The sequence below is a fragment of the Ursus maritimus genome, unplaced genomic scaffold, assembly GCF_017311325.1.
Source record: "Ursus maritimus isolate PB19 unplaced genomic scaffold, ASM1731132v1 scaffold_18, whole genome shotgun sequence".
NCBI lineage: Eukaryota > Metazoa > Chordata > Mammalia > Carnivora > Ursidae > Ursus > Ursus maritimus.
The window spans coordinates 45,476,484-45,492,502 of record NW_024424230.1 but is presented as its reverse complement, the minus strand read 5'-3'; the positions used below and the strand labels follow the sequence as shown (position 1 = coordinate 45,492,502).

At 38.8% G+C, this 16,019-nt stretch overlaps 1 protein-coding gene across 3 annotated transcripts in view; it reads right to left on the bottom strand.

Moving 5' to 3' along the window:
* Positions 1-16,019, bottom strand: part of OSBPL1A (oxysterol binding protein like 1A) — a 222,853-nt gene that overhangs the window by 113,900 nt on the left and 92,934 nt on the right. For 2 of the 3 annotated variants that reach the window (XM_040632633.1, XM_040632634.1), the window contains one exon: positions 7,372-7,478. In XM_040632633.1, coding sequence (XP_040488567.1) covers positions 7,372-7,478 — 107 coding nt within the window. Of the gene's footprint in view, positions 1-669; positions 814-7,371; positions 7,479-16,019 lie in introns of those variants that run through there. The other variant, XM_040632635.1, reaches the window with a different exon arrangement.

Below are 16,019 nucleotides of genomic sequence, written 5' to 3'. Positions count from 1 at the left end.
CCAGCACAACAGAAAACACAAAACAACTAGCCACATGCTCTGAATGCTGGGGAACGTGATTCTCCACTGGTTTAGGCTACAAAGAAAGCCTATGAGTAATCAAAAATCCTTAATCAAAACAAAGTTAAAAGCTACCTCCCCCCCACTCCCCAGCCCCAGTATAGTTTCCCTTTCTCTCTTTAATCCACTCTTGCGTTTCCTTGGAATTTTAGCAGCCTCTGAACAGTGAATGGTAAATTCATCTCAATGTCAGCCAGGGCAGAGACATGCAAAAAATCACTAACTTGGAAGGTTATTTAGGACAATAATGTCTTTCACTGCCTTACTCCTCCCACTCCGGCCCCACTTGACCTACTACCGATATTTAGCTGGGGGGGGGGGGGATCTGTCCAGTCTTTCCCCCCAGCGGCTCTTCCTGGGGGAACCCGATGCAAGTACGGAGCCAGCAGGAAGACCCTGGCCAGGCTGGGAGAGCAGGGTCTCCCGGCTTCACGCAGCCCTCCCCACTGGCCCGGGGCTGCACTCTGCTCCGCACAAACCCGTCCAACTATTCTTGGATCTACTCACATCCCTAGATCTCGTCTGGCCGCCCCCCCACCCCCGCTCGTGTCCTCTGCCTTCCCGAGGCTGACCTCGCAAAGCCCCCAGAGGGCACACACACTCACCCACCTGAGCCGGATCTGGGGAACCCCGCCGGTGCGCTCCGCCCTGCGCTCCGCTGCCAGCTCCAGCACAAATGCGCTCGGCCTGTTCCTCCGCCTCCCCTCCAGCCCAGCCCGGAGGCGCGACCCAGGGCGGCACCGCAAGGTCTCTCTAAGTCACCTTTCCTCGGCCCTCCCCCGGCTCCAGAGAGGTCAAGGAGAGGCGCGGCCTGACCGCCCACGGCCCAGGACTCCCGCGCAGGTCCTCGGGCCACCAGAGGTCCGTGCAGCGCCCCTCCGCCGCAGAGCCAGAGCCGCCCTCCTCCAGGGCTCGCCGGGGAGAGTGCGAGCAGCGCGGCGAACGGCCTGCAGCAGGCGGCTCCGCGGCTGCTGTCGTCGTCCAGTCCCTCCTCCCCCGGCCCCCCTCCCGCGGGGCCCGCTCCTCGGAGGCGCAGGTGGGACCTGCCCGGGACCGCGAGAGCCTGCACGCAGCCCCTCCAAAGGAGCGAGCGGACTGCTGGCCCGCAATTCTCGAAAGGAAGTAAGGAAACTGCTACTCCAGCTCTGCGTGCATCCCGCGGAGGCTCCTGCGAGGTCCTAGAGCGGGCTGTGTGCTCACGCCCTCTCCGGGCGGCGCCGGCCCTGACAACTTCCAAACCGCCAGCCCGCCCCCGGGGAAAAGCAGAGGAATCCTCTTCTGGGGACTGCTGTGCCTCAAACGCAAACTGACCCTTACTCAGGCTTACACTGAAGAGTGGATGTTTCCGATTCCACAACAAAGAATCAACTAGACTTCATGTATTTATTTTTTATGCACTTTCTAGGCTACCCTTTGAGCAACGGGGAAAACGATGGTATTAATCCTACTACTTACATGGAATAGATGGTTTCTATTCCAGCCAGGCTTGAAGTGTAGACGAAGACTCAAAGGACAGTAAAACCCACCTCCTAAATACTACACTTAAGTGGGATGTTCAGGCTAATGAAATTTCTAGTTAACTATGTGGCTCTGGTGAGGGTGGGGTACACATAACTTTTTGTTCCAACAGTTTTAAACAGTATAAACCTGTCCTCAAACAGGTTTGAGCAGAATAATACTGAAGCAAACTGAGTATTTCTTTGATAAGATCCTAGGGTACTTTAAGTGCGCTGTTCGGCAGCGGTGGCTGTAACTGCGCTACGGATACCAAACGTGTAAGAGAGGATACAACAGTACACTAGAAGATTTGGAATTAATGTCAGTGAGGTTTCATGGTGTCTTTGAAAAGTCAGTTTCCTACCCCCCCCCCGACCTCATTCTAAACTGATAACTAAATGGTATTGTGAAAAGTCACATTTGGCACTAAAAGAAGCTACTACAGAATCTTCCTCCTGGGTTCTAAAAATTAGAATGAATTCAGTTTACAAAAGTAGTACAAGGCAGCAAAAACAACAAAATGTTTTAGAAGGCAATTTACACAGCACCTAAACTGTGCCAGGCACTGTATCAAGGAACTTCACATAAAATAACTCATCTGTATTCTCTTCAGACTAGAAATGGAATTCCCAAACATATATTAATTTGCTCAAGGTCAAGACAACAGAAAGTAGATCCCGAATGGTCTGATCTTTGTATTCTTTCCTTTGACATTCATTATGCATTCATTCAGATATTTATTAACTGTCTACTCCAGGTCAAGTACTATACTAGACACAGAGGCTACAATAATAACTAAGATACAGCTGCTTACTTAAGGGGCTCTTTAGTAAATATATAATCAGACAAATATATAATGATACAGTGTGGTTAAGTGCTACAATAGCAAGGACTCCTAGAACAGGAGAGATATCTAAGCCAGTTCTGAAGGGTGGAACCTGGGATGGTGGCAGTCATCCCACAGAGCAATCCTGAGCGCTCTATCCTCAGAGTGGCAGTGGGGGATCTGAGTGTTGGGTGGGAGGAGAGGGAGGACAGGGAGACAGACAGCTGAGAGACAGGAAGGAAAAATGACAGAACTTGATAAGTGTGGGGGAATTAGGAAGAAGGATGAATTGAGGACAGCTCGCATGATCTTGGCTTGGGTTCCTGGATAGGTGGTAATTTTGTCTCTGAGTTGAACGGATAATTGAGCTTTAGACACACTGGTTTTGAAATGCCTATGATATAATCATATGTAAATGTTTAAAAGGCAGCTGGATATACTGGTTCATAGCTCAGGAGATCTAAGGTGGAGATATCAGAGTCATCATGGATCTCTGTTGGAAGGAATGGCTAAGATCATCCAAGGAGAATGCGGAGTGAGAAGGCCACCCACAGAAACCAGGGACACTAACACTCAAGGCACAGGCAGAAGAAAAGATGCTTCAGAAGAAAACTGAGGAGGAGCTGCTCTAAAGGAAAGAGAAGCCAGAAGAGGTAGGCACCATGGAAATCACTGAGAAGAACTCCAAAAAGCAAGTAGTCGTCAAACGCCAGATCTGTCACAGGACGAGCAAGGTAATTTAAGGGTATCCTGTGATTTAGCAGTAAGGAGATTATTGGCAAGAATGGTTTCAGTGGGCTAGTTGAGGAATAAAGTAGAAACAGAAATTATCACATTTTCCAAAATAGAATTGGAAAGGAATGTAGGGAGACAGAAGCTGTAAGGGAGTAGAGGATTCAAAAGAAGAGAGGAGCTGTTTTTGAAGCAGGATGGAAGGAGACAGATGCCAGCGAAAGGAAAGAAAAAAGATAGAGACTGGGGGTTGGGAGTGGCAGGGAACTGGTAGCAAATAGAGTCACTGCCTCCACGTTTAACAAAGAATTTTGTTCAGGAGCAGAGGGAGAGGAGGAGACTGAAGAGATGATGGAGACGTAAAGGCCCAGAAGGTATAAACATGAAGAAATGAAAGAGATTAGGAACACAAAATGACTAAAGGCCTTGGTACAGCCCAGGAAACTAATGAATATTAGAGACCTCGACTTTATAGAGATGGAAGCTCACAGGAGGGCATGGTTTCTCTCCAGAGATATCAGGATCTGGTCCAAAAAAGCAATACCTTTTAGTTGGTCCAATTTAAGGTCCAGATCTCTCCATTACACCACAAACAGCATCACTATCCCCCAGTCATACTTTTGGGTTACAGCTCTTTAGCACTCAGGAAACTTAACATAGAAGCATAAAATATTTTATGAGTGAGCTTGCACTAATTTTAAATAAGCAAGTTCCTACTTCGGAAAAACTGGTTTGATTAATATCAAAGGGACCTCAATGACACACAGAACAAGAAGGGGACCAATGATGGCACTGTGTGACATTTCAGCCACTTCTGATACCACCCTCTGGTGAGGAAAACTACAGAAACAAACATAATTCATGAAGCCAGTTTCTAGCCTTTTGAATTTTTTTTTTAAAGTAGGCTCCACACCCAACGTGGGGGCTTGAACTCATGGCGCTGAGATTAAGAGCCCTGTGCTCTACCGACTAAGCCAGCCAGGTGCCCCACTAGCCTTTTGAATAGAACTCTCAACAAGGTTAAAGACAAATTACGACATTCACACTCTCCAATGTCTCTCCTAAATTACCCTAAAAACACCTAATAAATTTCCCTTTAGTAAATCAATCACAAGCTTTGCAGCTTGCTTTATACATTGCAGTTTTTTTCAACATAGTGTTATTTACAAGTAAAATATGCCTACATAATGCACCCCATTTATAGAGGTCTATGGAAACCTTGAATATCTGGGTCGTATCAGAGCATCTCCAAAAAAGCAAAGCACACTCACATACCACAGAAACAGAAAACCCCAAGTCCAGGCACTAAGGCCTATGCTCATTATAAACCCCTAAGTTTCTCATACAGAGCCAGCTTGCTCTTACTGTGGACATAATTTTACCAAGTTTGGTTATCTGGTTTTCTTTTTAATAAACAACATTAGAAAGAGTAAACCAGAAGGGATCAGTATTCCACTGCTACAGACAGGCACACGGCCAATCTAAAAATCAAGAGAAAAAAATTTTAAAACCCGTAAAGAGCAAAAGTGAATTCAAGAGCATTAGCAGGACTGGGCCATTTAGTCAAATTACAGAGTTCTATAAACATTATTCCCTGAAGGCATCTCTGTATTAAGACACAGAGTAATTATGAACATACAAAAAGGACAAAAGAACAATCCTGAGGCCCCTGGAAAAGATAAAATTGTTAAAAATTTAGCGTAAGATGTAAACACGAAACATTTAAAATAACTGTCATAAAAAAGATTAGAATAAAAAGTTTTGCAGATGCAGGGGCTGGGATCACTTAGATCTACTGGATTCCCCATTATGTGCCAGGTAGTATACAAGGTGTTTTGCCAAGATGATCATACTTACTCTTCAAAACACTTTTTTTTGGTTGATTGCTACTTTAAAAAGGTAATTGTATATGAAAACTGTGGCAAAGAGAGATTAAGGAGAACATGGAATGAGACCCAGGTCTCTGTGAGTTCAAAGCTTACAATTTTCTTTTAATAAAGTTTCTAGGTAACAGAAATATAACTTATGATTCCAGATAAATAAAGCATTACAATACCTAATTATTCTGCAATGACCTCAAGTACGCTATTAAATTCCTATGTTGTAGGTCTTAGCCATATGAAAAACTACCTTCAATGATGCCATTTATCTTTGAAATATTTGGGGGCCCTTTTCATTGTCTATAATCCTGTTTCTCAGAAGGAAATCCACAGAACCTCAAGAGTTGCTATTTTATAGAATTACTGAAAAAGAATCTTAAAGATACTTTGCAAGTTTGAAGCAACAAATGCCATTTTCTAAATGAGTACTGTATGCCACACAGTGAGTTAATATGTTTATATACCTATTATTCATCTATATACATTTGAAGCCCACACCTGACACTGAAGTATATCATTTTACAGAAACTTGCCCACGGCTGGTTAGGGAGAAGAATGAGATTTTAAAAAGGTCCATTAAACGTTCAGACCAGTGCTTGTTAATGACTTACTGTATGGTCTCCTTTATTTGGAAGACGGAAATATCAAGATTCAGAGAACTTAAGTAGCCTTTTGTCACTTGAATAATAAATAATAAGGATGAAAAGAATACAATCATTCCACAAATACTCAAATTTTCTTTAGATAATACCACCTCCTCCCAAAATGAGTTAAATCCAATGCTAAAGACACAAAAGCTCCAAAATGCCATCAGAGAAAAGGGGTCACAAGTGTTAATTAGATAGCATTCTATAATAGTAACTGTTGATTTTTACTCAAGGCTTACTATGTGTCAGAAACTATACTAAGTGTCTTGCTTACATTATGTTATTTAATCCTCATGACAAATTTAAAAGTCTAATTAGTCTAAACTTGAGGCTACTATACTTACACATCTGGATTTTCAAAGAGGTAATTACCTAGACTATATTTTTAAGCAAACAGTTTAAAAATTAGCATAGGTTGGCTTCTCCAGAAATTAAATTTCTTCTAATCTAGAATTTACCTTGAAACCATACACCTCTAAAACAAAGACATTATTGATACATCCATCAGGTGGCACATAAGAGATGTTAATGAGATTTAGTTTTACGATGTATTAAATATTACCTGAATTCCTAGACACCATAATTTGTTCATTTCAAAAATGTTGGACAATGCTATTTAGATTTATTTAGATCACTAAATCATGCCTCATTTAAATAACCTGGAATATTATATCACCAAAAATAGAAATGCTGAGAGGGGATGTTTTCAAATAATATTGGAAGAATTAACCATTTAAAATGTTTAATGAACAATTATGTTTCCCTGTGGATAGTTAATAAAATTCTACTGAAAGACTTTCTGTAAGTTTGTTCTAAATGAATTTCAGATTACTCACATTTTTTTTTCTCCAGATAAAATATGGAATTTGTGGTGTATATAACAAAGCTGGCGTTTAAAAATTTTTTATGTGAATTCATAAGGCTTCCATTGTAATCACAAGAAAATAAAATTTTAGATCTTTACATATGAAACATACATTTACGGAAACCTAGTATCTAATTAAAAGGTACAAATAAACTAACAAGAATGAGAACTTTGGTGTCTTAATCTAAAAAGCTGAAGAGTGAACATATATGTGGAAATTAACAAAAAAGAAGAGAAAGCCTATGGCTGCTTGGCTTGCATTAAACAATCATGAAATTAGAAAATTAGAAGGGGAAAAATCATGAAAATTAGAAGGGGAAAAAATTAAAACAAGAAAAATCCTAGTCCAGGCAACCAAAACACATCTTTACAACTTTTCAGTCCTCAGAAAAAAAAGAATGCTAATAGATAAACTTACCACTCTCACTAACATTTGGAAAAGTGAATGGGAGAGAGCAGGGGTGAAAGAACATAAGATATTTAATCCACTGAGCTCAGTTCACATAGGTAAGTATGACAGCGCTCTATTTTCAAAAGAAAAGTATTATGTATTTTTCATATAAAACCTTTGGTTTCTACAATATTTCCACAAAACTCTTGTTGAAATGCCACAAGAACTGAGAACTTTAAACCATGGTTGATAAATACAGCTATATAAGTAAATTAGATTTGAACACAAGTTACTTCAGAATCATCTTGCTTAATCAAGAATGAAGGAGTTCTAAATTTTAGTGAAAATGAAGCTTTCATTTTCTTTATTAAGACTATTTTCTCCTACCTTTGGTCAATTTGAAAGCAGTGATTTACTGGATGATCCAGTATGTGACACCCAATTATTAAAAAATTCAATTCCAAACTACCTACCCCTTCTTGTTTAGTGAAGAGATTAAGGCAATCACTCAAAGCTACACAAGTTTCTCTAGAAGCTTCAGAGACAACTTCAACTTTCTGAAGAAATGATGGAAGCATGTCTATAAATAAAAATAAATACAATTAGTGGAATTTTAAGACCACAAACATTTTTAAATTACCATTTTTTTAAAAAGTAATTCCTACACCCACCATGGAGTTTGAACTCAGGACCCAGAAATTAAGAGTTGCATGCTCTACCAACTGAGCCAGCCAGGCACCACAAACATTTTTAGGTCTACTAATGTCATGTTTCCTTCCAGCTGGCTGCCTTAAACAAAGCATTTAGTGTATTCCTTAAGCATCATTATTAGCACCTACTGTATGCAGGATGCGTAAGTTGGTACAGTAAAAGATGAAGCCTTGTCCTGGAAAGGCCTATATCCTGCAAGAAGAAGAGTCATGACCCAAAAAAAAAAAAAAAAAAAAAAAATTACAGGAATAAATAATGTAATGTTTAAGAAAAGCAGCTGATTAATATTTCCTTTCATGATATTCTATGCTAGATAAGTAATTTTATTCAAAAGCCAAGTGCTAAAAAGAGCTAAAAATAATACTGTAGTTGACATGATGGCTAACCCATCTAAAGGTGGCATTAACTCAACTTTCTCTAGTGCTTATTGGATAAATGTCTGACATGGAATGGGTCTTTTCACTCTTATGAACGTGTCCATCTGGGTTCCAGTATCTTTTAGAATTTAAGTTGGGAACAAAGAAATGGTAATATCACCACCTTCCCTGGTTCCCTAAGGAAATCTTAATCCATTTATCCATTACAAAAACAAGCAAAAACCCACAGCACCCAAAACAAAAACCAGAATGCTGACAAGAGAAGGCTGCAAAATGCACGCACATCATTTAAAAAAGAAATAAAATGTCATATCCTGTCCAGATTAATGCTAGAGAAATCCTCTTAGTTCAAATAGTTTTGGACTTCGTGTTAATTATATATTAAGATCCTTTAAATGTGTCCACCTTCAATCAAATAAAAATATATCAAGAAAGCTTTTCATCTAAAAATAACTTAAAAGAAGAGACACAAATATATACCACCCTCTGGCTTTTAAATAATCTTGATTTATTTAAAACAGGGTTCTTAAAACATGGTAAACAAGGTCAATAAGCAAAAGCAATCAAATCCAAATGCCAGCAATTTGCAATTATCAGGCCATAAAACAGTGGGTCTCTTCAAGAAACAAACATTTTCAAATGGGAAGTGAAAGGAAAATAAAATCTACCAAGACCATGTTACAAATTACTTAGTCATTATTTCTAGGTGATAAAATTGTAACTTTTGTCCTTCACTCTTTTAATTTTCCACGATTTCCATAGGAATGTGACTTATATTAGCAAAGAAAAGTCCTTTTCTTGGAAAAATTATTTCTCAAAACTCATAAGGCAAAAGGGGTCAACAAAAGGAAAAGGTCAGAGTGAATGAAGGTCTGAACAGCCTTTCATTGACATCTGGATATAAATACCAAATGTCATTTTATCACATTTTTCTTTTTATGGAATACAGTTTCCTAGTGTTAGCTATTCTTAGTAACACCCAAACAATTGAAAACTACTATATCCTAAAATAAATTTGATTTTGCATACTTTATTTTTCATTTTGAATCTTCGATACACATTGTGAAGACTTATTCTTTACTTAGTTGCTAAATAGCAAAAAGAATACCAAATGCCAGATGCCACAGGACTTAAATAGTACCTCAGCAGATGTCTCACACAGAGCTGTGGATTGAGTATGCTGAGGGGATGCACAAAAAATCAGGCACAGCCTCTGCCTTCCATAAATGCTCTGGGTAATCTAGTAATTTTCCACTTTCATGGCACAAATGGTAAGATGGGAGCACAGTCATTCATGGATGTATTTCTTTTATTAAATACCATCAGTGGTTAATCATCTACAATTTTGTATGTTTTAGATATTTAAGACTTTATATACTTGTTGATTAGCATAAAACATTAAATGTCAAAATAAATTTTTACGAACTTCAAGATTTTAAATAAAACAGATTCTGTAGCCATTTAAAAGATAACTCCAAGAAATATATATTGACTTTTAAGAATCCATATTTGAGAGTGTATCAAATTCTTTTGTCCAAAACAGAGTCAAAGTTACCTAATTTCTCTGACAGTCTGGTGTTCAAGCGAGATTCTGAAATTCACACTAACTCGCACAGGAGGTCTGCGTAAGAACTGATCCCCTAGCACCAGGGCCGCACATCAGGGGCCAGCTGGTTCACAGTGGCATGCTTCGTATATGATGATGTTTGCATATTGTTATATAAAAGAAATAAAATCGCTAGCTTCTAGAAAAGTTACCAACCCGGAATCACTGCAAATATATCTTAGCCAATTAATATTTAGAGACTGGGTTGTAATGAACAAACGTAAAAAGGCCAGTATGCAACCATATTTGGCCTATTATAAGAATCAGACACTTAATTTTGAGGAAAAATGTCACTTTTTTTTACTAAAAGTATTTTTGAACTCAGGAAAGATGCTAGAAGATCTTATGCAAAAAGCTTAACTTTAGAGACATATAAAAAGCTCACAATCTGTCGTTTTCATGATAACACTGTACAATTTTTAACTGGGTATGTTTTAAAACTATTGGGGAAATACTTATTTCTTATGTTAGCAAACTAAACCTAATACAGATGACCTCAATTGTTCTCCTAATATGGAAAAAATCCACACTCATTAGCTGACATTTAAGACACTTTATAAACTGAATCAGTTTCAGCCAGACTGTTTTCCTGGAAATACTTGTTTTCCTAGAAATATTCTTTTACTTTATTGCCTCCAAACCTTTGCTCAAGAGGTTTCCTCTTCCCCAAATATTGGAAATAATACTTATTCACATTCAGAAGTTTCTCCATTTAAACCTTTTTTGTTCAAGGCCAAGTTCAAATGCCATCCTCTTCATGAAGCCTTAAGTATTTTTTTTTTGGTGAAGAAAAAACAGCAGTGCATCTGACTATATGTAAGAGACATGATCTAACCTGCATGCATAGAGACATTTTAGAAACGGACTTTCACACCTAACTGGAATTATATAAATGCCTCATGAAAATCAGTACTCTCTCCTCAAAAAAGGAGAAAAAGATATCTACATATAAAAATCAACTGATTTTCTAAAACTTTTTTTTTTTTAAGATTTTATTTATTTATTTGACAGAGATAGAGACAGCCAGCGAGAGAGGGAACACAAGCAGGGGAGTGGGAGAGGAAGAAGCAGGCTCCTAGCGGAGGAGCCTGATGTGGGACTCGATCCCATAACGCCGGGATCACGCCCTGAGCCGAAGGCAGACGCTTAACCGCTGTGCCACCCAGGCGCCCCTAAAAACTTTTACACAGAACTGTAATTTGATAAAAAGAGAGGTCCCTATAGAAGAGTATAAATTTTTGTTGTTCAAATTAAGATGACTAGCATGAACACAATCGCCCACTAAACAAGTACTACTAAATCATTCTGTCTCTATCCACATAATCTGCACTAGCTGCAACGGAGAATATAAAGTTCAAAACGCTGTGTGTTAAATGAGTTATAGCATGAGTTAAATGAAAATAAAAAGGTATCAAGGATGTTATAAGATGTAGACAGCAAAACAAATTATGCATTTAAAAAATGTTAAATATTCAGAGAAAGGAATAACCATTATGGGGTGGAGTAATGGAGTAGAGTCTGAGAAGAGGTGGGATTTGAGCTGGATCCTGAAGAATATTTTATTGCTAAATATAATGTGCAATAAAGCAAACATACCTAAAATATTTATAATTATTTTCAGATAGTATAGAAACCATTAGTCCTGAGAAGATCATATCAGAACTGTCATCAAGGGGAACTCCAGAAAGGCGAGCGGCTCTGTGTCCACCTCTGACTACGTGGCTGCCACGTGGCAGGTTCGGTGCTGACTTGTGCAATCTATCTACTAACTTGACAAAACAAATTTAGTAGTTATCTGAGTTCAAAAGAAGTGAGTTATAAATTTACAAGCTAGATAAGTAGGTCATTCATTTCATTCACTCAAAACATACAGAGTTGACCCTTGAACAACATGGGAGTTAGGGCACTGACCCCTCGCAGTTAAAAATCCATATACAATCTTTGACTCCTCTGAAACTTAACTACTAAGGGCCTACTGTTGACTGGAAGCCTTACAATAACATAAATATTCAATTAACACATTTCATATGCTGTATCATATACTGTATTCTTACAATAAAACAAGCTAGAGAAAAGTGTTAAGAAAACCATAAGAAACAAATTACATTCACAGTACTGTGCTGTATTTAAAAAAAAAAAAGTCACATGTAAGTGGTCCCATGCAGTTCAAACCTGTGTCGTTCAAGTATCAACTGTATATATGTCAAGTGTCCATATGTGTCATGCACTGTTAAGGTGCTGAAGACAATTGGCAAATAAAACAAATTCCTGCCTTGATGGAGTTTATATTCTAATAGGAGAGGGAGACTATCAACTACAATATATATTTAGCAAGTTTGATAAGTGACAGAAAAAACAAAGCAAGGTAGGGGAATAGCAAGTGTTGAGGGGAGTTGCAAGTTTGGACAGGGTCCTGAGAGGAAATCGCTGGCAAACTGAAAGGGCACCTGAAAACTTCTTTAAAAAAGATGAGACACAAAGGGTGGGGGTAAGTGAACTAACAGACCAGCATGAAGGACAGTTGCCACCCTGGAACAGAGAGGCAAAAGGAAAGGACAGTGGTGCGAAGGCCAGCAGGAGCTAGAGTCACAGGTGAGGGGCCTTCAGCCAGGGGCTGTTACACCCCATGCAGCCCAGCTGGAGGGAGGGAGGAAAATGCCTGACTGCTCTCACGCCCTCCACCAATCCCGTGACAGGGTCTCCCTTTTGCTGAATCCAATCAGAAGTCTGAGGGCAAGGAAGGCCCAGTAATGCAGTCTGTAGTCTACTGCCAGAGGTTCTGTTTGAGTGAAGACCTGGGCAGGTGAGGATGTGAGTACCCTGGAGAAAAGTCTTCCTGGCAGAGGGCCAGCATGGCCCAGGCTGAGGCAGGAGTATGTCCAGCTTCTCTGAGGGGCAGCCAGATGGCCAGGGAGGCTGGAAGACGAGCAAGCAAGGGTAGCTAGGAGATGAGGAGAGAGAGGCCAAAAAGGACTGGAAGAGTTTGTGGGTCGTTAGAAGGACTTTGTTTTTATTCTTAGTGAGATAACCTGGAATCTACTGGACGTTTTGAGCAAAGAACACTATACGATGGTGTTTTAGAAGGGTCGCTAGGGCAGACACTGGAGGGGCAAGGGCAGAATCTGAGGGGCCAGTTAGGAGGCTGTTTCAACACTGTGTGAAAGACAATGATGGTGACAAGAGTGAAGGAGGCAGGAAGTGTGTTTACTCAAAGCCAAGATTTTTGAGCAGAGTTTTAAGTAGGTTGAACAAAAGTGCTCTTCCTTTAAGATTATTTTTTCTTTTCGATAACTGAAATTCTAATTTCTTTACTAGGGATTCACTATCTACATTTAGTAACTTGCAATAAAGTGTATGCGATAAAGTTGGCATATAAAGTATATCTTTTTTAAAAAGGTAATTTAGCAATGAATCAATAGGCACACAAATATTAATATGCTTTTATCCACAAATTCCACTTCCAAGAATTCTATGGTAATAAAGTGATGTGATCAAATTTAAATGTACAATACAACATTAGGCAAAACCTGGTTACTACGTACGGGTAAATCTAGGGTTTTATGGAAGAACAGACTTACTGGCCTTCAGGAAATCTTCAAAAAGTTTTATTAGTTTGGGTGATTTTGTTTTTGTAATCATGCTCTTGATAAAGATAAAATAGTAGACGTTTTAGTACTACAGTCACTGAACCTTGAAGGATATGTTGCCAATGCCAGATACATAAATTCTGGCATTCACCCAGACAGAAATTAGGTTTAAGGAAATAAAGTACTATTTCAATGGTGGACATTTTGGACCAAAACATAGAATGAGTACAGATGGTCCCTGACTTACAGTGGCTTGACTTAGGACTTTCTGACTGAATGATAGATACTATGAATGCAAAACACGGTCGATAGAAACCATACTTCAAATTCTGAATGTTGATCTTTGTCTGGGTTAGCAATATGCAGTATGATAATCTCTTGTGATGTGGGGCAGCGGCAGGGGCCACAGCTCCCAGTCAGCCACACCATCACCAGAGTAAACCACTGATACACTTAAAACCGTTCTGTACTCAGATATCCATTCTGTTTTCATTTTCAGCATTTTCATAACACTTGAATATAAAGCAGGCTTTGGGGGCGCCTGGGTGGCTCTAGTTGGTCAAGTGTCGGATTCTTGGTTCGCCTTAGGTCATTATCTCAGGGTCATGGGATTGAGCCCTGCATGCAGCTCTGTGCTCAGCAAGGAGTCCGCTTGGGGTTCTCTCTCCCTTTCCCTCTCCCTCCCACTCTGTTCCTCCCCCCACACTTGTGCTTGAAGGCAAGCATATGCTTGTGCACTCTCTAAAATAAATAAATAAATATTAAAAAAAAACAACAGGCTTTGTATCAGATGATTTTGCCCAACTGCTGGCTAATGGAAGTGTTGTGATCATGTTTAAGGTAGGCTAGGCTAAGTTATGATGTTCAGTAGGTCAGGTATGTTAAATGCATTTTCAACTTACGAGACTTTCAATTTACAATGGGCTTACCAGGATATAACCCCCTTATTAAGTTGTGGAAGATCTGTAATTATAAATAAACTGAAAAATGTGTTTGTGATTGGGCTCTGACAGTTCTTAAATGCCAGGATAAAAAGTTTATATTTAATTCTATAGTTTCAAACTCCCATGAAACATTGTTTTTTAATGGGGAAAAAGTTTTATGATCAAAAAAGTACTACTCTAAAATTAACCTGGCAGCAATAATGCAGTATTGTCACAGAATCTGAGTTGTAAGAGTTCCTAAAAGGCTCTGGACTCCCTTCCGGGATGGAACGCAGGAGGTCCCAAAGGCAGAGACCACAGAAGAGGCTCTTGCTATGACCTGGATTTGACGGGACACAGAGCCGAACTAGTATGCAGAAGGTGGAATAAGACCTAACGGAGGGCAGTCTTAAAGTTCACATAATTTTGTATTAAAATGTAAGACAACTAACAATCACAACCACAAGGTCTGGATTCTGTCCACAAACATTTTAGTTCTCCATTTTGAGAAGTTATTGGCAAACTTATGTAGACGGTTTGGAGCAGGATGTATATTTATCAGCTACTATCTATCAGCAATAAAACACATGGTGCGAGATTACTCTGCACAATCCCTTGGCATTAAGGTAACTCAGTTACCTTCAACTCTTTAATTCCACTCATGAAATCATCTTAACCCCATTTACTATTTATGTAATATGCAGATTTATCTATCTACACCCATCTTGCAGCAAATAATGTTTACAATTGTGTATAAATCTTCTGAATTTCATTATAGATATATGAAATAGCATTGTCAGATCATCAGACATCTCACAGTTTCCCAGATGGCACTGTCTGAAATATCTCTTTTGTTATACTGAATATTACACATATCTCTAGAAACGCAAATGAGGCATACTATCATTATGAGTGACATGTCATACAGATAATCTGAACCAAGAGATCTCAAAGTTTAAAAAAAAACAACTTAATTTGGTTGTAGTTCTGATGTAATTTCCTTTTTTGGTCCGTGTTAAAGGAATTAATCCTTATATTTCATCTAACTCTGGACATTTCCTACATTTTTTAAATATCATTAGCATCTCTTCCTACTTTTGACAGTTCTTGAAGATGGTGTTTTAAAGTCAGAGTTGCATAACTGTAAATATATTAAAAACCACTGAAGGGTACACTTCACCAAGGTACATTTTAGACTGAATTAATATCTAATGAAGTTACTCTTATTTAAAAAGTCCACTGAGGATGAAGAGTGCTAAGTAATATAATATTCCAGCCCACAATAATCAAAATGAATTAATTGCTGTCCTTCTCAAAGCTATCACCACTAATACAAATAAATGATTATGGACCTGACGTAAAGGGATGCCCAAGGACCATTTGGACAGATCTGTGTTCAATTTATTCTAATATTAGCATTTCTTTGCATTCCCTAGGCATATATAAACTAAAGTGAGAAGTCCATAGAGGGAAACTAGCTCGTCATTAAAACTGATAAACTCAGACAACTGAATCAATTAAATTTCAGTGAAGTTATTTATAAACCCATCATAGCTGAAATCTAAAGCAATGGTGAGAAGTCTGAAGTCTAAGAAACACAGTTTTTAATTAACAAAGTAATACTTTTTTCTTGATATGTAATTTTTGTATTGAATTTTGATTTTGTATTGTTATTCTGACTTTTGGAATAGTCAACTCTTGATGATTCATAACCAGTGGAGACTGAAGACATAAAAAGTTACTACTGAAAGACAGATTAACCATTAGACAGTCAAGGTCACATAGACATTCACAGAATCATAAAAGTCTAAGACCTGAGAACAATCAACCCCTTCATTTACAGATGGGGAAACTGAGACTCAGAGAAGTTAAATGTACTGTTCAAAGTAACAACTGGTAACTGGCAGAACAAGGATT